The following is an 18,059-nucleotide window of genomic DNA, read 5'->3' as shown; positions in this document are numbered from 1 at the left end:
ATGGCTGTGATGGCAAACCTATGGCACGCGTGCCACAGGTGGCACGCAGAGCCATATTAGTGGGCATGCCAGCCAGCTGATTTTCAGGCCTTCTGGGACCACCAGAAGTAGGGAAACAGGCTGTTTCCTACCTCCGGAGGGCCTGGGGTGGGTGGGTGGGCAAGGCCCGATTTTCTTTCTTACCTGGCTCCAGATCCTCTCTATTTATCTGGGAAGGGCGAAAACAGCCTTTCCCACTCCCTTGGAGGCCCTACGGAGGCTGAAAGGGCCCATTTCCCAACTCCCGGTGGGACAGGAAGTGACTTTTTTGCTGTCCCCAGCCTCTAGAGACTCCTAGAGAGGCTCCTCTCTAGGAGGGGGGGAAGAGGGGTTGCCCGCGCATGCGCGTGGGCACGTGTGCCGTGACCCTCCCCCGCCCGCCCCTCTCCTGGCACGCGATGGCAAAAAGGTTAGCCATCACTGGATTATGGGGTCGTTAAAATATGATGATATAGTACGTGTGTGTGTGTGTGTGTGTGTGTGTGTAACCTGTTTGTAGTTCTACTTTCACTAAAATCATTTGTGGACTCAAACATACATATAGATTGGGCCTGCAATGGAGTGTTAAGTTACAATAAAGATATAGGATATAATATTTGTTTTATTATAACAAAAACTTGTTTTATTTTTCGCTTTGTGCAAAGGCAAAATTGATGTGTCCGAGCTGAACCAGATTTACAGCAGCCACCTGAATTCTCGAAAAAATGACAGCAAGCTAAGCGAAGAAGAACTATGGCAAGGCTTGCAGAGTCTCTGGCAGGTAGTCCATTAAACTGCATTATTCCCATATCGTAAGAATTCTCTTAAGCATCCATAATTCAGTCATTTGAACAAGGGAGAGAAGAACAGGAATGAATATTCTTGGGTCTTTGCATGCTGTAGCTTCTATCATTGACTTGGATTCTTTGCAATAGCTTTAGAGAAATTATTAATATTTCTCTAAAACCTCAGGACTCAGATAATGGTAGGCAGTTGTAATGAATAGCGCTGTGCCCAATGAGCCATTAATGCTTGCCTCTCTGGGATAAGTTGAAACGCGACTTATTTTTTTTAATAAAGGCATGACCAAAATAATCAAACAGATCCAGCATTTCTGCATAGATTGAATATCAGATATTCAAAGTATCTGTTTTATTCACTGCAACTGTTTCTGATTTATTATAAGTGAGAAGACACGTTGAGGATTAACTGCCCTGTCTAATAAGCAAACCCTAGAACAGGATTAAATTAAATTAAACATTGAGCTTCTAATTTTTATGAGCTAGAATCCATAGTGGCAATATAGGTATTCCAATAAATTGCGTCCTTCTACTGTGCTTGCATGTCGTTTCCCTATATACTGTAAAATTATAAAATGGCTACAGTCCTATATATCGGTAGACGTTCCTATCCATTTTATGCTACTAAAATGTTCAACCTGTACTGCATAAAATTTGATCAGGTGCTGTATCCAGAAACGTCCATGGCAATTAAGCATATGAATCAGTTACAGCTTTGCTCAGATGGTGACTTTATCCATCACTTCATTTTAATACTGTTGCTTCCTTTTTCCCAGAAGTTTTTATCTGCTTTAAAAGATTGAAAGATAGTCTTCTTATCTAGCTTCAGAGAGCTGATGTCTCTTCTTAAGTATCAGTAGCGTCTATAGCTTGTCTTAGTTTCTCTTTGAATCTATTTGGTCCTTACTGCTTTGTAGATTACTCACTTGCTTTGCTACTAGGTGTGTACTTCTGATGTAAGTTAATCTATACACAATAACCAGTGGTAGGATTCAACCAGTTCGGGCCGGTTCAGGCAAACCAGTTTTTAAATTGCTGGCTGGCCCCGCCCTTTCCAGGAGTCCCCAGGCGCCCCGTTTTGTCTCCCAGATAAGTGCAGGGAGGCCTACTAGGCCCAAAACGGGGCACGGGGGTGTGACGCGCTCTCCCCGCGGCCTGTTTTTGCTCCCAGGAGGCTGCAGAGAGGCCTACTAGGCCCAAAATGGGGCATGGGGGACAGTATGCCCCCCATGGTCCGTGTTTGCTTCAAGGGGGGTGCAGGAGGCTGAGTGCTGCCTGTCACACCCCCTGGCCACGCCCACCATGGTCATGCCCACCCAACCGGTCATTAGGGCAGAGAGCCTGTTGTTAAATTATTTGAATCCCCACCACTGACGATAACACTTTGCTTCTTCCTTTTTCTCCCTCTGCCCCCAGGCTATTCTTAATCTTCCAGATGGTTCCAGTTGTATTTTGGAAGAGTCACAGTTCTTGCCTAGTGGCGGGGATTCTTTAAAATTGCTGCAACTTCATGACGAAATTGAACGTATGGTAGGTAGGCCTGTTCCTGACTTAGTAGAAATTATTCTCAATCATTCCATTAGCGAGATCTACAAACACGTCCTAAAATCAGCTTTCCCAAGGGACAACCTAACTATAAGCCCTCACAGTGCTGTAAAAAGAAAACCGAGTGACCCTCTCGGTGAAGAACCGAACAATAAGTATGTGGAGCTTACCCCTGAAAATTCACTGAAAACTGACGTGGGCCCCATAGGTTTTATTGCCGTTAGTCGAGGAAACCACTTGGTGTCTATCAGTGAGCCTGTGAAAAATCAGATTGAAGCAGAACCGGCAGAAAAGGATGAAGTGTCGCCAGATAGCGACACGAATCTAAATATAACAGAAGATTATTCTGCTGAAGGAAATTTGGACGAAGCAAATCTTGGTGAAGTTACCCAAAAGCTGACACTGCATGTAAGATGGACCTCGGATCTCGGCAAATGTGTCGATGCCTCTCCGCTACTTGTAATCCCAGTTCCTGACAGATCGTCTGCTCTTGTTTATATCGGATCTCATTCTCACGTGGTTCAAGCGATTGGCTTACATTCAGGCAAAGTGAAATGGACAAGAAACCTCGCAGGCCGCATCGAATCCTCCGCCTGTGTATCTAAGTGTGGAAACTTCATTGTTGTTGGTAAGTATTCAGAATCCTTGGTCGTATCCCGTGGAAAATACTATCAAAGAGTAATATATTTTGTAACGTAAAATGAACAAGTGTTGCAGGATCTAATCTCGGTTTGTCATCAGGACCAGAAGCTTAGGTCTTCTGAGCTTCCAGACACATTCTGTTCTGCCCCAGCTACGGACCCCAAAGAATGCAGCACACACAAAGTCTGTACAAACCTTAGTTTACTCAATTAAATCAGTCTTTTTCAAACAAAGGCTGTTAATTAACTTTCGTAACAGCCTACAAGAATCCAAAGAATAAATAATCGTAATCTTACTATGGTTGGCAGAAAGCCCAGAAGCAATTTCCAGGAAACTAAGATCAAGACACGAAGGAGAGTGAACGAAATTGTTCCCTGCAAATTGCCTCAGTCGTCGTCCTTCCTTAAATAGGCTAAGCGAGTGGCCAACTAGCCCCAAGCCTTACTCTCGAGGAGACCTCCTCTTGAGGAGCCACTCCTGCCTTTTGGCAGCTCTGTGCGCCCGTGCATCGAGAAGAGGCTCCTCCTCTTCTTCCTCTTCACTTATGGGAGCTTCTGGAGGTTCTGAAGGTCCCGGCTGAATCCACATCTTCTCCAGCCTCCTCATTGTCTGACTCGAGTGCCAGCTGCACAGGCTGCTAGCGCAGCACCATACCAGCCTCCTCGCTGTCAGAATCAGCTACTAGCTGCACAGGCCGCTGACGGCCACAACACATTCTGGAACCCATCCTCGGGGAATATGTTTGTGCTTTGGGCTATTCTGTGTGTGATATTTATACCGTGGCTTTTGTGTGTGGCTTTTTAGTTGTTGATTGGGGTGTTGATGGCTGGCTATTAAGTTGATGGCTGTTGTTTCCAAGCCCTTAGGACGGGTGTCAGCAACCCACAGCTCCAGAGCCGCATGCGGCTCTTTCATCCCCCTGCTGTGGCTCCCTATTGGCTGAACCCACCACTGGCTGGCCCCACCCCTCACCTTCTTCCAGTCACTCCTTACCTGGCCTGAGAGAGAGGAGAGAGAAAGAGAGAGACAGAGAAAGAGACACACACAGAGAGATACCTTTTCCCACAGAAAACACTGGTAGCCACAAAACCTGGGTAGGCGTGGCGGGGGGGTCATGTGACTGGGTGGGAATGAGTGACGTCGAGTTGATCACACCCACTCAGATTTTGTGGCTCCCGGTGTTTTCTTTTCTGTGGGAAATGGATCCAAATGGCTCTTTGAGTGTTTAAGGTTGCAGACCCCTGCCTTAGGAGGATGGGCTCCAGCACGCGTCCGAAAGCTCGGAAAACTAAAACTCTGGTCCCAGGTGACCGACCTAAATTGGATGCTGCAACATTATCCTGGAACACGTATATTCGCCTTCCTTCGTGAATGAACAGTATTGTAGATTCAACAGTGATGGTTTTATGAATTCACCTTAATTATTTGAAAGTTTGAAAACTGGTTTAGTGGCTAATATAGTGATTAATTTTGTCTGCTGCAAATGAAATAAGCATATACAGGTGTGTGAAAAATATTTTGAGATTAGACCACCCCCTGCAAAGTGAGAAAAGCGTCAGCACCAGGGGCTCCAGAGAAAGGCCAGCATTGGCAAGATGGCGGACATAGTGTTGCAATCCAAACTCTGGTCCTTTGGTATATGCCTGCCTTGCCAATTTTCACCACAAGGCCTACAGACATTCCTTGTGATCAGAACTGCCTATTTGGAACTTGAAAATATTTTCACATCACCCGTTACAACATTTTTCCAAAGCAACTGTGTTTCTGTGGCTGTGATTTTTTTTTTTTTTATGCAGGTTGTTATAACGGACTGGTATATGTTCTCCAGAACAGTAATGGGGAAGTCCACTGGGCATTTCCCACACAAGATGCTGTGAAAAGTTCTCCGGCTTTGGATCCTTCCACAGGATTAGTCTTTATTGGCTCTCATGACCAGCATATATATGCTTTGGATATCTATGTAAGTAAATGTGAATGTCGAGTGCTAGTTTCATCCAGTTGGGTTAAGGCGGGGGGGGGGGTCCACAACCCACAGGCCACGGCCCAGTACCAGACCACAGCCCTTTCGGAACTGGGTCGCACAAGTGGTGGGCGAGTGCATATGCGCAAAGCTCCATTTCTCCAAGCAGCGTGTGTGCGCGCCCGCCATTTGCAAATGGAGCTGCGTGTATGCGCTTGTGGGACCATCCCCTCTCTCTCTTCCCCACCCCCCCACCCGCTGCCACCACAAAGCCAGAATGGTTGGGAACCACAGTATTGCAGGCTACTTCTGCTGACTGCCGGCCTCCTGCAGTTTGGCAATTCGAGTCTCACTGGCTCAAGGTGGACTCAGCCTTCCATCCTTCCGAGGTGGGTAAAATGAGGACCCTGATTGTTGGGAGCAATATGCTGACTCTGTAAACCGCTTAGAGAGGGCTGCAAAGCACCGTGAAGCGGTATATAAGTCTAAGTGCTATTGCTATTAAGAGCGTTGAGCTAAAAATTAAGAGGCTAAGAGTTCTAGTCCTTCCTTAGGCACGAAGCCACCTCGGTTTATTTCAGTTCTGTCACTCCCTCTCTCTCAGTCCTAAGAAAAATACAATAGAATAGAATAGAATAACAGAGTTAGAAGGGACCTTGGAGGTCTTCTAGTCCAATCCCCTCTTAGGCAGGAAACCCTACATCACTTCAGACAAACGGTTATCCAACATCTTCTTTAAAACTTCCAGTGTTGGAGCATTCACAACTTCTGGAGGCAAGTTGTTCCACTGATTAATTGTTCTAACTGTCAGGAAATTTCTCCTTAGTTCTAAGTTGCTTCTCTCCTTGATTAGTTTCCATCCATTGCTTCTTGTCTTACTCTCAGGTGCTTTGGAGAATAGCTTGACTCCCTCTTCTTTGTGGCAGCCCCTGAGATATTGGAAGACTGCTATCATGTCTCCCCTAGTCCTTCTCTTCATCAAACTAGACATACCCAGTTCCTGCAACCGTTCTTCATATGTTTTAGCCTCCAGTCCCCTAAAAAAGGTCATGGCAAACATGTGAAAATGTTACCAAGAAAATTGTGTGTACACCTGTCCAGCTAGTCATCAGGAATGAAGACTGACTCAAAGGAATAATTAAAAAAAAAAAACAACAACTAGGAATGTTGTTATTAATGGGAATGTTTTCCAGCCTAGCGTTCATTTCATATCAAATCAAGCCATATGGATTTCAGTGGAACGAATGCCAAATCAGGGCACTAAGACATACCCAGTTCCTGCAACCGTTCTTCATATGTTTTAGCCTCCAGTCCCCTAAAAAAGGTCATGGCAAACATGTGAAAATGTTACCAAGAAAATTGTGTGTACACCTGTCCAGCTAGTCATCAGGAATGAAGACTGACTCAAAGGAATAATTAATGGGAATGTTTTCCAGCCTAGCGTTCATTTCATATCAAATCAAGCCATATGGATTTCAGTGGAACGAATGCCAAATCAGGGCACTAAGAACTGCAGCCTTAGAGGTTGACGTTTAAAATCGAATTCCCGTTCCAGAATACATTGTCAACAGGAACTATAGATCATAATCAGCTACTGGCCTTGCTTTGGTTTTGATTGATCGATTAAAAATATTTCGGTTCCACTTCTTATTTTAAATGTCCCAAAATATAGTGCTGACGACTCTAGCCGTTTAATTATTTAACCACGCCATTATTATTTTTTTGCTTCTGCTCAGAGAAATAAAACCCCTGAGAGATCACACACATTTGCAGCCTGTGGTTCTTAATTCATTATTTCCTCCATTGCCTTCACCAAGCAAGAGCTTGGTGGTTGTGATGCTACTTTTATTATGCTTGCATGCTATGCTGCAGCGTTATTTTTAACACAATATTTAAGGTACATCCTTCTGTATTTTGTATTAGTTTGTGATATACAGTGGATCATTCTTCTGCAAAGAAGCAATTTAAATACTGATATAATAATAATAACTATAACAATGGTGGAATAGATATAGATGTAGAAATTGCTACTAAGCATAAGAAAGCTAGTTGGTGTATCAGACTAGAAACCAGGGGACCAGTGAATTCTGGTCCTGCCTTAGTCAAAAGGACAGCTGGATGGCAAACTACTTCTGAAAAATCTTACCAAGAAAACTGGAGAGATTTGTCCAGGCAGCCTCTGAGACAGTGGTGGGATTCAAACTATTTATTTATTTATTAATTAATTAATTAATTAATTAATTAATTAATTAATTAATTAATTATATTTCTATGCTGCCCACTCTCTGAGGACTCTGGGCGGCTTACAACAATCGACAGTATACTAAATAGCATATTGCCCCCAACAATCTGGGTCCTCATTTTACCCACCTCGGAAGGATGGAAGGCTGAGTCAACCTTGAGCCGGTGAGATTTGATCTGCTGATCTGCTGAACTAGCAGTCAGCTGAAGTAGCTGCAGTACTGCACTCTAACCACTGCGCCACCTCGGCTCATTTAACAATCAGTTCTCTGCCCTAAGGACCAGCTAGGTAGGCATGGCCAGGGTGGGACAGGCAGCACTCGGCCTCTTGAACCCCCCTGAGAGCAAAAATGGGCTGTGGGGGGGGAAGAATGCACCCCCCCCCCCGTGTCCTGTTTTGGGCCTAGTAGGCCTCCCTACACTTACCTGGGAACCAAAATGTGGCACATGAGGACTCCTGGAAGGGGCGGGCGGGAAGGGGCAGGGCCACCCAGCAATTTAACTACCGTTTCATCTGAACCGGCCCGAACCGGCTGAATCCCACCGCTGCTCTGAGAATCATATACGATTAAAAGGAAAAGGAAAAAAAAAACCCTGATCATAAAGATTCATATCAAGATAATACAATATTTTAAAATAGATTGCTCTAAAGCAGGGGTGGGGAACTATGGCCCTTTTATGACTTGTGGACTTCAACTCCCAGAATTCCTGAGCCGGCATGTCGGTCTTGGGAATTCTGGGAGTTGAAATCCACAAGTCATAAAAGGGCCATTGTTCCCCACCAGAGGTGGGTCTCAGCAGGTTCTGACCAGTTCTGGAGAACTGGTAGCGGAAATTTTGAGTAGTTCGGAGAACCGGTAGTAAAAATTCTGACTGGCCCCGCCCCCATCTATTCTCTGCCTCCCAGCTGATCGGAAGGAAATGGGGATTTTGCAGTATCCTTCCCCTGGACTGGGGTGGGAATGGAGATTTTACAGTATCCTTCCCCTGCCACGCCCACCACGCCACACCCACAGAAGCGGTAGTAAAAAAATTTGAAACCCACCACTGTTCCCCACCCCTGCTCTACAGTAAGGCCTTCTATGTTAACCTTAAATTAAGGTGTATCATATTGTGAAATGTAAATTTTGTTACTCTGACAGAAGAAGGAATGTGTTTGGAGGTTACACAGTGAGTCTGGAGGTATATTTTCTTCTCCTCATCTACACCTGTTTCCACATCACCTGTACGTTGGTACTCTGGGAGGACTACTACTTGCTGTTAATCCTGTACGTAACTTCCTAGTTATGTATGCATGAAGTTCTAGATTCACTGTAGGCTTTAAAAACTCTGAATAAAGGGGCTACAGAGAAGAAGACTTTTGATAACATTACAGTTACTGAATATATTCAATATATTCTTTTCTGATGCAAGGATTTCAAACTATGTTAGCATTTATTAATTCAATGTAATGATAGAAATGGCACATGTTAAGGGATCAGAAGCTAATTATTTTATTTATCAGCTCCTTGTTAATTTAATTCTTGTGGAATTGTAACCACCTATGTAAAATGATATTTATTTATTTATTTATTAAATTTTTATACCGCCCCTTCTCCCGAAAGACTCGGGGCAGTGAACAGCCAAAATTAAAAACACACAATACAAATATTAAAATACATTAAAACGAAATTAAATTATCTTTGGCTTCTCCAATTTAAAACCCCTTGCCCATAAAATTCCCCAATTAAAAGATTTTTATAGTATTTACAAAGATGTACACAAGTAAAACTTAGTGAATGATTTTTGCATAGGTATTACTGCAGTAGTGAATTAATCCCTCTTCGTTATTTAATATGATTTCATGTTGCCTCATTTCAACAACAGATGCTTTTTCTTTAAAATATTTGAAATATAGGAAAGCAGAATTGGCAGTTGCTCCTTTGTTATCTGATTAAGTTAGGTAGCTATAACAATCTGTCCCTCCCTATGTGAGAAGGCATAGAAAATGACCTTGAAGGACAGGAAAAAAAGCTTGTTACCAAAGCAATGGTTAGATAAACAGGACTTGAGCTCAGGCTAGCAAAGTAATTAGAGAAAACAGCCCCTTCCCTAGCTCATATGAAGATGACGTAAGGGAGGGGGAAGCACATTCAGACTTGCAAGGTTCTGTAACTGTAGCTCTTACAATAAAATTAGTCCTGTCCTATACGGCATTGTTTTCTACTATGATCTACCTTGTCAGGTTGACATATAGGCGTTTCTGAGAATCTGAACTTAGAAAAATTCTTTCCACTGCTGCTTTTTAGTTAATTGTTTGTTTGGTTCCAGTCTTTCTTTGAATGCCTTAATTTCTCATTAGTTTAACATATGGAGCATCTTAAAGGCAGCTTGTGTTAATTATTTGCTTTTGCAGGTTATGGGGAAAACTGTTTGGAAAACGATTTGTGGGAAACCTATCTTCTCCTCACCCCATTGCGACAAAGATTATGTATACGTTGGCTGCGTGGATGGAAATTTTTACTGCTTTAGTCACTTTGGAGAAAAGGTTAAAAATTATTGTACTATTTAATAGTTGAAACCTCTAAAATAACAACTTCAACCTGGAGTTTTTTTTTTTACTATTAACTTTAAATTTGGTTTTTATGTTGCCCATAGAAGCTTTTGTTTTAATATCTGTCATTTTGCTTCCCACAGTAGTTCCCATTAAATGCCTGTGAGAAGCCCCAAAAGAGCACAAGAAGCAGGGGTGAAATCCAGCAGGTTCTGACAGGTTCTGGAAAACCGGTAGCGGAAATTTTGAGCAGTTCGGAGAACCGGTAGCGGAAATTTTGAGTAGTTTGGAGAACCAGTAGCGGAAATTTTGAGCAGTTCGGAGAACCGGTAGCGGAAATTTTGAGTAGTTCGGAGAACCGGTAGCGGAAATTTTGAGTAGTTTGGAGAACCAGTAGCGGAAATTTTGAGCAGTTCGGAGAACCAGTAGCGGAAATTTTGAGCAGTTCGGAGAACCGGTAGCGGAAATTTTGAGTAGTTCGGAGAACCGGTAGCGGAAATTTTGAGTAGTTCGGAGAACCGGTAGCGGAAATTTTGAGCAGTTTGGAGAACCGGTAGCGGAAATTTTGAGCAGTTCGGAGAACCGGTAGCGGAAATTTTGAGTAGTTTGGAGAACCGGCAAATACCACCTCTGGCTGGCCCCAGAGTGGGGTGGGAATGGAGATTTTGCAATATCCTTCCCCCAGGAGTGGGGAGGGAATGGGGATTTTGCAGGATCCTTCCCCTGCCACGCCCACCAAGCCACAACATGCCCACCAAGCCACGCCCACAGAACCGGTAGTAAAAAAAATATTGGATTTCGCCACTGACAAGAAGCCACAGCATTGTTCCAAACCTGTCTTCTCAAATGCAGCATACATGATTACAATAGATAAGATAGTACCAATCTATACTACCAATAGATAGTACCAATCATAGAACGGGGCAATTTTGGATGGGTGTGAAACTCACTTGAGCAAAGCATAGAATGAGACTCCTGTTTTTGATTTGCGGTTCCAGAATACCGAAAAGCACAAGACATTATCAATGCAAGCAAAATAGAGCTTTTCTGGATTATTTTTCTAATTCTTTGACACCTGATAGAGAAACTCTTGGTGCGAGAAGGGAAATTTGGATCTATTGTTGATAGCTTCTTCATCAAACAATACTGAATGTTGTGTCTGGGCAGTTTCTGAGATTGTGAGGAATTGACACAGTCATTGTTGCTTATATCACACTTTCCTGTTGAGCAGAATCTTTATTGTGGTAGCAATCTGATGCAAAGAACCAACTGATTAATGCTTATATCATTCTTGGCCTCTCTTGATTATACTTCATTTAGCTCCTTCCATCTCCATTCCTTCCTTCCTTCCTCTTCGCTTCATTTCTTTTCACAGCGTCTTCTGCTCTTTTGATTTGCCTTAAAGACATTTTTGAATTGCTCTTTGAAAATTCTTCTCTCTTGCTCGTTTGTTCTTCCTGCCGATTGTTCATTATTGTTCGCTTCTGTTTTTTGTTTTGTTTTTTTCAATCATGTAAATAATTGCAAACAATGCATTCTTGTATGTGTGTGTCATCGTCCTGTGGGTTTAAACATTTTGCCTCTTTATAACTTTGTACGTAACTCTGCATCTGCATCTCGGACCCGTTTGGGCTCTACTGATAGGGAATGGCTGCTGGTGGTATAATAAATAGTGACATCACAGTGATTGAGTGTAGAATGTCCCTGGGGGAAAAAAATGTACCAAAACTGGACTGAGGAAGCCTTTGCTATGATTTAAAGAAACCCTTTAAATCCCCATATAGATAGTCCTTGACTTACGACCACAATTGAGCCCAGCGTTTCTGTTGTTAAGTGAAACCAGGCTCTAATCTATTTTTTACATTTATTTATTAATTCAATTTGTATGCCGCCCCTCTCGAAGATTCAGGGCGGCTCACAATGCATTTAAAAAACATTTAAAAATTTAAAACATTAAAACTCATTCACACCATTCATGGCCGGATCTCGCTGGATCGCAAGAGTGAGATCAACGGCCCCAGGCCTGCCGGAAAAGCCAGGTCTTCACTGCTTTTCAGAAGGCCAACAGGGTGGGGATGGTCCAGACCTCAGGAGGTAACTGGTTCCAGAGAGCTGGGGCAGCCACAGAGAAGGCCCTCCCCCGCGGGCCTGCCAGCCGGCATTGTTTAGCTGACGGGACCCGGAGGAGACCAACTCTGTGGGATCTTACCGGTCGCTGGGAGCTATGCGGTAGAAGGCGGTCTCAAAGATAACCTGGCCCTGAGCCATGTAGGGCTTTAAACATAATAACCAACACCTTGAATTGTGACTGGAGACCAATAGGGAGCCAGTACAGCTCACGGAGAATTGGTGTAATGTGGGTGCACCTAGGTGCACCCATGACAGCTCGCGTGGCTGCGTTCTGGACCAACTGTAGTCTCCGAACACTTTTCAAGGGTAGCCCCATGTAGAGCGCGTTGCAATAATCTAACCATGAGGTGACAAGGGCATGAGTGACTGTGAGGAGAGCCTCCTGATCCAAGTAGGGTCACAATTGGTGCACCAGGTGAACCTGTGCAAAGATCCCCCTAGCCACAGCTGCTAGATGTTGCTCTAATCTTAGCTGACATGTTGAACTGTTATATACAGTACATTAATATTGTTGCAATATATGACTAAGATTTACAAAAGCAAATACAGATAGCCCTCGACTTCTCACCACAATTGAGTCCAAAATTTCTGTTGCTAAGTGAGACATTTGTTAAGTGAGTTTTGCCCCATTTTTACAACCTTTCTTGCCACAGTTGTTAAGTGAATCCCTGGCAGCTGATAAATTAGTAACCCGGGTTGTTAAGTGAATCTGGCTTCCCCGTTGACTTTGCTTGTCAGAAGGAGATCACACAACCCTGGGAAACAGCAACGGTCATAAGTATGAACCAGTTGCCAAGCATCTGAGTTTTGATCACATGATCGTGGGGATGCCGCAAAGGTTGGAACTGTGAAAAACGGTGATGAGTCACATTTTTAAATGCCGTGGTAACTTTGAGCAGTCACTAAACAAACTATTGTAAGTCAGAGACTATCTGTACTGCTTCCTATGACACTGGATAAATTTACATTTCTTCCATTCTAGTGAAATTCTGTGACGCTAATAACCCAGTTTGTAAAGGAGTGTAATTTGGACCCACCCTTGTGCTGATTTCTGTGGAGTTGGATGGGCTTTGTCCTTTTTATAATGGCGTATCTTTTCTTGGAAATGTTGAGCCATTCTGGGTTTGTTTGTTTTTTGTTTTTAATTTGATTTATATGCCGCCCTTCTCCGGAGACTCAGGGCGGCTTACAATGTGCTCAGCAATAGCCTTCATCCTTTTGTATATTTATACAAAGTCAGCTTATTGCCCCCACAACTGGGTCCTCAATTTACCTACCTTAGAAAGGATGGAAGGCTGAGTCAACCTTGAGCCTTGGCGAGATTCGAACCCTGCAGTAATTGCAGGCAGCTGGTCTTAATAACCAGCTTAATAACAGGGTGCCTTAAACCCCTGTACTAGCAAGGCTCTTTAATGTCACAAAAGCCAACAGCGTTCCTGTATTTCCTGTTTTAAAACATTGGGAAGGTAGAGAATCCGGAACGCGTTTCAATGCGCTACACTCCACCTCTGAATTAACAGAAAGATGGTTGAGTTTTTTTTCCAAGCTAAGGATCTGGCCTCAGATGGATCCCTGTTAGTTATCTGAGTTGTTTTCTGTTTTTGAAAAGCTCAAATACTGAAAATTCCTTGGTGTCCTTGGAAGAAAGCTGTTCTATGAAGAAATTTCATTATAGTTTGGGTGACTTTTTCTGCATCCTTTCCAGCAATTAGTTACCGTATTTTTCGGAGTATAAGACACACTTTTTCCCGCCTAAAAGAGGCTGAAAATTTGGGTTTGTCTTATATTCTGAATGTAGCTTTTTCAAAGCTTTTTCTCAGCCTTAACGAGGCGCTAGCAAGTGCAGCGATCTTCTGGGCTTTGCCTGCTCCCTCTGAGTCCCAGCTGTGTTTTAGAAGCTTTTTTCAGTGAAGCAATCTTCCCTGCTTTGCCTGCTTCCTCCTACTCTCAGCTGTGCTTTAGAAGCCTTTTTTACAGCCCTAACGAGTCCGTGCTTTGCCTGCTTTTCTCATTGCTTCTCTCTCCAAAGATCAGTTGTGCTTTAGAAGCTGTTTTTTATCCCCAAGCAGGGGATAAAAACCAGCAAATTAATGTGCTGAAGCTGACCAGACTAAGGACGCTAGCCAGATGAGTCCCTGGTATGCAGATTTTTTCCCCCCTAGTTTCCTCCCCAAAAACTAAGCTGTGTCTTATACTCTGGTGCGTCTTATATTCCAAAAAATATGGTAAATGCCTCAAGTTGGCCCAGTCCCTAGTTGAATGGGTCAGGGATTGTCATCTCAGTCTCTCCTCTGCAGAAATCTGTAGCTCTTCCAAGACTTATCTAGTTTCATTTTTATCTTCTTCAATAATTTCCTATTATTTGCAAACATGGTTGCAGCCCGGATCGTTTATTATTCTAAATCATTTCTAAACCAGCACATTATTCTGTACAGTTGCTTTACAGACCCCATATTTTGCATACTGTAATGAAGGATGTAAGAAACATTCCATTTATTTCTAGAGTCTGGTTTCAATTTTTTAACTTGTTACTAATTCATAAGTAAAGGTAAAGGTTCCCCTCGCACATATCTGCTAGTCGTTCCCGACTCTAGGGGGCGGTGCTCATCTCCGTTTCAAAGCCGAAGAGCCAGAGCTGTCCAAAGACGTCTCCATGGTCATGTGACCGGCATGATTAAACGCCAAAGGCGCACAGAACACTGTTACCTTCCCACCAAAGGTGGTCCCTATTTTTCTACTTGCATTTTTTACATGCTTTCGATCTGCTAGGTTGACAGAAGCTGGGACAAGTAACGGGAGCTCACCCCGTTATGCTGCACTAGGGATTCGAACCGCTAAACTGGCAATTTTTCAATCAACAATCTCAGCGTCTTAGTTGCTGAGCCATCACGTCCCTTTACTAATTCATAAGAGCATAGTGTGATTTTAAATAATCATTCTGGAAAGATCTTAACCATCTTGGTTTGGTTGGAATTTTCTTTTGAAATCAACTATGATCGCTACGATTGAGTTCCTGAGAGTTTCTCACTTAGCAAACTGTTGAAATCGGCCTTGATGTTAGGATTAAATTCAAGGTTCTTCCTTTGACTTAAATTCAGTGATAGATTGTCCTACAGCACAATGATCTATGTTGTATAAAATGCTGTTGGAGAAGTATGCATTGACCAAAACTATCCTAGAGAAATGATTGTCAAAAATCATGACAAAGCTATCTTCATTTCTGGTATAACCTTGGTATTTTCTCCAGGGTACAATGGTAAAATTCTCCTACTAAATTACTTGTGGCTCATTAAAATATACCCTTTTTAAATGTTCTAATTTGTTTGGCATGCCCAATAGGATCATTTTTTTTTTTAATTTGATTTATATGCCGCCCTTCTCCGAAGACTCAGGGCGGCTTACAATGTGCTCAGCAATAGCCTTCATCCTTTTGTATATTTATACAAAGTCAGCTTATTGCCCCCACAACTGGGTCCTCAATTTACCTACCTTAGAAAGGATGGAAGGCTGAGTCAACCTTGAGCCTTGGCGAGATTCGAACCTGCAGTAATTGCAGGCAGCTGGTCTTAAGCAGCTTAATAACAGGGTGCCTTAAACCCTTGTACTACCAAGGCTCTTATTTCTGACTCTAACCGAAACAATTTGCTATACTGTTTGTTCAGCATACAGTATATATATAGGACGCGGTGGCTCAGTGGCTAAGACGCTGAGCTTGTTGATCGAAAGGTTGGCAGTTCAATCCCTAGTGCCGCGTAACGGGGTGAGCTCCCGTTACTTGTCCCAGCTTCTGCCAACCTAGCAGTTCGAAAGCATGTAGAAATGCAAGTAGAATAGGGGCTACCTTTGGTGGGAAGGTAACCGCGTTCCGTGCGCCTTTGGTGTTGAGTCATGCCGGCCACATGACCACGGAGACGTCTTCGGACAGCGCTGGCTCTTCAGCTTTGAAACGGAGATGAGCACCGTCAAGAACGACTAGCACATATGTGCGACGGGAACCTTTACCTTTACCTTTATGTTCAGCAGGCCCTCTCAATAAGCAAAAAATATACAAAAATGGAATGCATTGGCCTGAGTATCTTATATATTGAATATATAATATATATATTATATATTATATATATTGAGATATATAATTGATTGGAAGAATTAGCCCTTTTCTTAGATATTTTGTAAACATGGCTATAAAGTTGAACGTTTGTATATGCATCATAAACTTATAACAACGTATACAATGATTCTATCACACTAACTGAAATTACAATAACTGGTTTAATATTTTATTACTGTCCTACAGGTTTGGGCATTTTCCAGCAGTGGGCCAATCTTTTCATCACCTTGTGTTTCACCTTTTTCCAGAGATATATTCTTTGGGTCCCATGACCACTTCATTTATTGCTGCAACAGGGAAGGAAATGTATTATGGAAGTTTGAAACTACATCAAGAGTTTATGCAACTCCATTTGTTTTCTGCAGTCCTAAGTTGGACAGTAGAACATTTCTGGTGGCGACTTCCACAGATGGTAGAATATGGATCCTGAATGCTAAGACTGGGGTGGCCGAAGGTCGAGGACAACTTCCAGGAGAGGTCTTCTCTTCGCCTATAGCCTGGGGATCGACAATTGTTGTAGGGTGTAGAAACAACTACCTTTATTGTTTAGATCTACGTTTATCTAAAGCTAATAAAATTCTGTAACGATGAGCTTTGTAGAGTTTTTAATTTTTTTTACTTGAGAGCTAAATATTTTCCTTGGTGTGAACTTTCTGGTTCAATATGTAGGGGAGGAAAGCTAATTTTACATTTGATTTAAAGCATTTTAAAAGCAGGGACATCACCCTGCCAACAAAAGTGCGTATAGTCAAGGCGATGGTTTTCCCAGTTGCAATGCATGGCTGTGAAAGTTGGACCATAAGAAAGGCTGAGCGCCCAAAGAATTGAGGCCTTTGAAGGTTGGTGCTGGAGAAGACTCCTGCGAGTCCCTTGGACTGCAAGCCCATCAAACCAGACAGTCCTAGAGGAGATCAACCCTGACTGCTCTTTAGAAGGCCAGATCCTGAAGATGGAACTCAAATACTTGGGCCGCCTAATGAGAAGGAAGGACTCGCTGGAGAAGAGCCTAATGCTGGGAACGATGGAGGGCAAAAGAAGAAGGGGACGAGAGAGAATGAGGCGGCTGGATGGAGTCACTGAAGCAGTTGGCATGAGATTAAATGGACTCCAGAGGATGATAGAGGACAGGAAGGCCTGGAGGAACGTTGTCCATGGGGTCGCGATGGGTCACACACAACTTCGCAACTAACAACAACAAAAAGTACCATGTCAAGACCCCTATAAATCTGGGAGTTAGTGCTCTGTATTGAGTATTATATCCAAAATGGAATATGATACTTCTAGAAACCAAACTGATGAATATTTATTTATTTACAAATTTAAAATTAAATTTTTTAAAAAATTATAACATATTTTGGCAGAAATTATTTGGGGTTGTGACTACATTACAGGTTAAAGGCCAAATATTAGGCTATGTGGGAAAAGGTTATTGGATGTTGCAGATATCTAAAGAAATTATATGTTCAGTTGAGAGTTTGGTATATAATAAAACTTGCCAGGTACTAAAATTCTAAGTATAATTATGAAGGTTGGAAAGACATTGTCAAAAGAATACCTGGAGTTTATGACATCAATTTAACATTGATTTCAAATAAAATGGAAGATTTCTAACCAACACTGTGATTTTCTTTCTTATAGCTGTCCTTTTTATTTAGGGTTACTACCCTGTTTCCCCCAAAATAAGACATCCCCTGATAAGAAACCCAATAGGGTTTTTGAGCGCATGGCAATAAGGCCAAGCACTTATTTCAGGGTTCAAAAAAATATAAGACAGGGTCTTATTTTCGGGGAAACACGGTATAACAAGGATATTATAATATACTGTATAATTATATCATTATCGTTATACAATGATACTGTTATACAGTGTGGAAGAGCAATATCCTACAAAAAGTAATTGTACATAGGAACCTTTTGCAATATAGTTTCTAACCGAATCACTGTATGTCTTAATGTGATGTCTAAATATCGCAAAAAAGGATTTCCAAAATTATGATTTATTTATTTACCACTTTAAACCAAAAATAAGCCAGCCATCCTGCGGGTTAATGTGATCTTGAAGCGTTGATTATCCATCTCGAA

General features: G+C 42.5%; 1 protein-coding gene across 1 annotated transcript in view; it reads left to right on the top strand.

Annotated features, from left to right (window-relative positions):
• Positions 1-16,348, top strand: part of AASDH (aminoadipate-semialdehyde dehydrogenase) — a 37,536-nt gene extending 21,188 nt beyond the window's left edge. The window contains exons 11-16 of the mRNA XM_070948741.1: positions 684-799; positions 2,235-2,991; positions 4,802-4,965; positions 8,349-8,474; positions 9,602-9,733; positions 16,226-16,348. Coding sequence (XP_070804842.1) covers positions 684-799; positions 2,235-2,991; positions 4,802-4,965; positions 8,349-8,474; positions 9,602-9,733; positions 16,226-16,249 — 1,319 coding nt within the window. The 3' untranslated portion in view covers positions 16,250-16,348. The remainder of the gene's footprint in view (positions 1-683; positions 800-2,234; positions 2,992-4,801; positions 4,966-8,348; positions 8,475-9,601; positions 9,734-16,225) is intronic.
• Positions 16,349-18,059: the final 1,711 nt, after the last annotated feature.

This window comes from Pituophis catenifer, unplaced genomic scaffold (assembly GCF_029215685.1).
Source record: "Pituophis catenifer annectens isolate HBS135680 unplaced genomic scaffold, rPitCat1.0.hap2 SCAF_8, whole genome shotgun sequence".
In the NCBI taxonomy this organism is placed as follows: Eukaryota; Metazoa; Chordata; class Lepidosauria; order Squamata; family Colubridae; genus Pituophis; species Pituophis catenifer.
This window is presented reverse-complemented; position numbering and strand designations above follow the sequence as displayed.